The 5,676-nt window shown below is 31.1% G+C and overlaps 1 protein-coding gene across 1 annotated transcript in view; it reads right to left on the reverse strand.

The window, feature by feature from the left end:
• The window catches only part of LOC108578349 (vesicular glutamate transporter 1), a 7,272-nt gene that overhangs the window by 1,363 nt on the left and 233 nt on the right, over positions 1-5,676 (reverse strand). The window contains exons 2-5 of the mRNA XM_017941671.1: positions 1,741-1,799; positions 1,276-1,459; positions 408-641; positions 1-273 (exon numbers count right to left, since the gene is read on the reverse strand). The exon at positions 1-273 is cut by the window's left edge and continues 31 nt beyond it. Coding sequence (XP_017797160.1) covers positions 1-273; positions 408-641; positions 1,276-1,459; positions 1,741-1,793 — 744 coding nt within the window. The 5' untranslated portion in view covers positions 1,794-1,799. The remainder of the gene's footprint in view (positions 274-407; positions 642-1,275; positions 1,460-1,740; positions 1,800-5,676) is intronic.

The following is a 5,676-nucleotide window of genomic DNA, read 5'->3' on the forward strand; positions in this document are numbered from 1 at the left end:
TATGTATTCAAGTTCAGCTTCGGAAATAGACGCATCGTCCTCCGGTTTATCCTTGACGATTATCCACCAATAAAAGAACCAAACAAGACCAGCTGCTCCAAAAACGTAAAAAACGGACGACCAACCAAGGTGTTCGGCCATCAAACCAGCAACGGGCATGGCGAATACGGTCCCAAAGAAACTTCCGGAGAATGCAAGAGTCGCTAATTTTGATCTTTCCAACGGAGGCGCCCATTGCGCCCATATTGCATGTATGCACGGATACGTTACGCCCTGAAACAAAATTATTGCATTTATAATATCTGTTTCACTAATTATTAACATTTAAAAGTATCCTTCTGAAATGGTAATTATAAATTATATTAAATATAATAATTTATAAAATTTGAATTTAAATAATTTCCCACCTCACAAATTCCTTCTATTATCCGTAAAGCTATCAGAATATACACGCTCAGTCTGGCCAAGGGTGGTGTTATAATTGTGAGAAAAGCTGTAGTTGCGATTCCAAGACCGAAAACTCTTTTTCCGCCGATGCGCGCTGCAAGCCATCCGCCGAGCAATTGAGTGCTTATGTATCCGTAAAAAAAGGAACTTAAAACCAACCCTTGTGTTTTCGAATCCCAGTCGAATTCTCTTTCCTGTAAATATTACTCTGAATGCATTTAAAAGTGGTCAAACTTAGCATTCGATCCATCTACTTTATATGGTATTATAGAAAAGCTTACATTTAGTTTTGTAAATGTTAACACTTTCGCTTACTGAGCTTTAATTTGAAATAAAGAAGTGCTGCGTTAGCTGACCGTGGCACGAGGGCAAAAAATCCCGGTCAGCTAACGCGGCACCGCTTTACGTTGTAGGTATAATAATTTTCTTATTTTTAATCTTAATTAAAATAATCTAATTGAATCTCTATTTAAGACACGAGTGTTGAAATACTTCGTATAATTTGATATCAACGTAAGAAATAATTCACTTCTTGTACACTTAATTATATCGTGTACAAAAATTCCGATAAGATTTCTGATATTGTAATCAAGGCACTGAAGTAAGATTATTAAGTAAGGCTGACAAAAACACCGCTTGAGACTGGTAAAATCATATCATTAATCTGCTAATCGATTTATCGCGAGAATAGTCACGTCTGAATTGCGTGTTACAACTTTTATCATTGGTAAATCGTGATTAATCTTTTTTATCTCATGCCAAATACAAATTTTCAATAAAAAATAATAAAAGGTGAATTTTGTGTAAAGTAACAATTTCTCAACTTACAAAATATTCCGTTCCGTTTTCACTAACTTTGCGAACCTCTGCGTTCATCGCAACAATAGCCACGCTTAAATTCACACGAAGAATGTAGGACGTAAAAAACCCGAAAAATGCCAGAACTGCAACTAAGTATCTTCGTTGCTTCCAAAACTTCCAAGATGAAACGACTTCATCTTCGTATTTGACACTAGAAAATTATCAGCGTTAATGTATCTTAAAATTGGTAAATGTACAATTTGTAAATAAATATGTGTATTTCAAACCAATAGCGATATCTAATAATATCCTTTACTGTTGCATTTACATAGTATTCTTTAAATTCTGTATTAAAGTAATTGTAGAAGAAAGAAAAAAAGAAATCTATTTACAGTAAAAGAACGCATACAATCGATATTTGATTTAGAAACAAGAGTGCAAAAACGAATTGTAGCACAGTGGAGTAATCAGTTGCAAGAGTGCAATACTCACGTTCCGTATTCGGTATCCCTGGTAGGTTCACTCGAGGATTTATTTCTCTCCATCGTTTCCTGAAAGGTTACTGTTTTTACATGCAGCTTGGAGAAATCTGCTTTGCGAAATTTACAAAGGTTTTACGAAACAATTCAAATTAAAGCTCGATTTCGTATCGTAACTTATTGCAACTTGTAATAATTAACGAAAACAATTAAACGAAATTAAGAGGATAGAAATAGTTAACTGTAACACGCTGAATACGAAGCACTTTCATTTTTTTACGAAAAATGTTTATAAAATTATGATGGTAATATCAATGAAAATATTAAAATAGTTTTTCAAGTAATTTTTTTTATAAAATAGTACATTTTTCAATAAAATATATTTGTGCATTTTACCAAATTGAAATTTACGTATAGTGAAAAAGAATCTACATAGAAATAAGCTTTCAGCTTAAAATAATTCGTAGAATATTATAAAAATAGTTAAAATTTAAATTTGGTAATTTTTCTACAAGAAAACAATTATCTAAAATAGTAAAAATAATTACACGAATTGATATGTATCGGAGGAAGGATTACATCTAACAGCAGTGACCTAATAAAATACTTCGAAAGTAGAAAGTCCCGTATTTCGACACTTTGACGGCCACAAGTGCTCTTACCTGTCGCTGAAATTACAATAAATTACAATATACCAACTTATTGAGAGAAACATCAAAATCACCATTTTTTAAACATTATATAACAATATAACCATTGTTTTTTTTTTTGTGTAATTTAAATCATTTACGTAATAGGGCTGACAACCACTGGCTAGCAAAATCACGCATGCATATGTACTGTGACAGTGGCCATCAAAGCGTTGAGTAATTCATAGGAAACGTCTGTCGAAAAGAACAATTGTCAACATTGAAATAATGAGAATGAACTTTGGTCGAATAGGTGTACGTTTTATCTAACAATAAACTACTTTTGTCACTTTTGTCGTTGTACAAAGTGGAGTAAAATACTATAGAGTGTTTCAATGCTCTACACTTTAGTACTCTGTTATATAGAAAACTATTTCCCGAGTAACATTTAATAATTCGTCAATTATTTGTGTCTTTTAGTGTTTTACATTACTTCATCCGAATATGAAATTAACTTTTCAAGCACACTCGAATCCATAAGGATACTATTGACTTGTCCGCGCTGTATTTTCACTATAAGTACAAACAACAACCTGTTACGTAAAGCAACAGTTGTGACATCGACTTCCGATGTGCACGTTTAATATTTTAAGCTTGACGTTTAAGACTGTCAACGTGTTCAGCGACAAGAATAGGATTGATAAGTGTATTTTCTTAATTACGAACTTGTTCATAAATTACGCCAGCAAAATACATAAGAGACTGCAAGAAACGTTACCGATTGAATATCACGTATGGGCAGGTATTCACGATTCGACGTTGAACACTTTCCGTTTCGTTATTCGGTAAAGTAGAACTTGCGAATAGTCACAGACGAGATTTACGATAACTGTTTCAAACACATTTCACGACTTTCTGATTTTTACACACAAACTATATAAAAACGTATAACATTCACGAAGTCTGTAGGTTTTTTTTTTACGGTGATGTATGCACGTATTTAAAACATGATTATGGCAGTTGTTAATACTAATTTCATTTTATTTAATTTTTTTTAATTCGAATTAACACATTGTTAGCAGTTATGCACAGTTTTAATGTGAATGTGTATATGACATATGATACACATGTTATCCATGAACGGTAGACGTTTCGACGTTTCCGTTAGATTTGGCAGGTAAATTATCTATCAACGGCAAAGGATCTCCTGGCAAAGGAAAAATCACCGATGCCAACGAGGTCCGCTCGCGTTCACGACTGAAATGATTGTCATGATACGAACAGGAGGACTACGCTTTCAGCTGAGCGTTTAGAGATTATTGATCGTCCATCATGCCACTTTCATTTCTTCTACTCTCGGTCAAAATTTCACACGCGTTTAAATAAAATCCAGCTCTATCGGGAAACAATAAGAACTCTATTGTACGAAATGTCGGTAAATATAGATAATACATTCATTGACATTACTGTACTATGCTAATTTTTATATTTTAATTTCCAAGTTTATGGTAAAAATGATTATTAGATATATTATGCACATTTGATAATATACCTTTTAAAGCATACTTTACGTTAGTATATATATTTATTTAGATCAACAATGTTCATATTATAAATAATTGATATAAAATGAGACAGATATGAAAATATATATAAACTGTTTTATCTACGGAAACGATACAGGATATTGACAAATTACCTTAGCTTGTCAGACGGAATTAAGCACCGTGATCTAGATACACATTTATTAAGCTGATTGTTCGAATGGAATGATGTCTTTATTACTCATTAAGCAATATCAAGTAACGCAAATGATATAATTACGCATAAATGCTAAAAAAACTGACTTATAATATCAATTAATTCTGAAATAGACTATGTATTTAGTTTCGTTTCGAATGTATACGAATTTGTATTATAAAAAAATTTGTATCTTCTGTCGGTATTGCAATTTCTCTTTATATGTACTTATTTTTAATTTTTTCTATCGTCAGTTGGTCAAATTCTAATGAAACAAAAGAAACAAATGTCTATCTCTATAGCTGGAAATCCTACATCATGGATCGGAGATTTACCGTTTCACTCAAGTAATTGGAACTAGTCGAACCTGTTAGGAACGGCTGTTTTTGCATTCCGTTACACGATTCATTTTGTATTACGTTCACCATACATACTTTTCTGTATACATTGGAGTTGATTATTTTTTTTCAAATGCAGTTGATTGTTAGATTAGATATTGTAAAGTTCAATGATAAACGTATGCAGAAACTGGTTTGTGACTTCAGCATTTAATGTTTTTCTCAATTTCTAAATAATAAAAATAGAACAATAACTTCGTAAGTATGATGAAAAGTAATTTGAATTATTTGAAAATTAATTCATTTTTACGATTGTGTAGTATTGACGTTATTTTATTATATAATGAACAATCGATAAAAAAAATAGTTAAAATTATAATTGTACCGTTTGATATTTGCAATTTTTACGTAACAATAATAAATTTGCATAAATATATTTTAAATTGTAAAATTTGCTCTACAATAAAATACTTCAGTGAATCTGGTGAAAGGAGAATTAAATGCATCAGAGATCTATTCTCTAGAGTTCATTAAACGATAATTGCTGTAATTACCATTACATTAAACACTGTTGCACCTACGTGTTGCGTAATTGTGACTGTTTTGTACAGTTTAATGGATAATTTGCTTAATATCGCGAAAAGCGGAATACAAGAAAAAGAAACTTCATGAATCATGAACTATTGTGAGTCACATCGCATATATTTCTATCTAGAATTACAGTCGACAGATGATTATGCATTGCAATATGGCTGATAAGAGATTCTTATCTCTCTGTGTAATAATAACTACAAATCCTGATAATGCTAAAGTGTAATTTAAGATGAAAATTAAAACCGTTCTACGTTATTAATAGAGAAATTTCATTTGTTTTGTAATTTTTGTTACAATTTGCAGATATGAAATTTTTTAATCATTTTAACATAATAGTGCATAGATATTAGTGATGAAATTTCTTAATCATTCGTTCTGATGAAGAGTACTTAATTGTTCGAAGATTTATACATTCACGCGTTTCAATAGAAAGTCTCAAGGAAAACGGGTACATGAAAGATAACTACAGTACGAGAGATTTCATTAATAAAAAAAAATAATCTTGGTATTTGATAGGAGGTTTTAAAATCGGATATCATCGAATATGTTTCATAAAGTTCAAATCAATATGGGTTTGTTCAACATATATTGCAATATCGTTATTATTTATTAATTTCTGTATTTCAAAGTATATATTAATTTTGCATT

The sequence above is a fragment of the Habropoda laboriosa genome, unplaced genomic scaffold (assembly GCF_001263275.1).
Source record: "Habropoda laboriosa isolate 0110345459 unplaced genomic scaffold, ASM126327v1 scaffold32, whole genome shotgun sequence".
Classification (NCBI taxonomy): Eukaryota; Metazoa; Arthropoda; class Insecta; order Hymenoptera; family Apidae; genus Habropoda; species Habropoda laboriosa.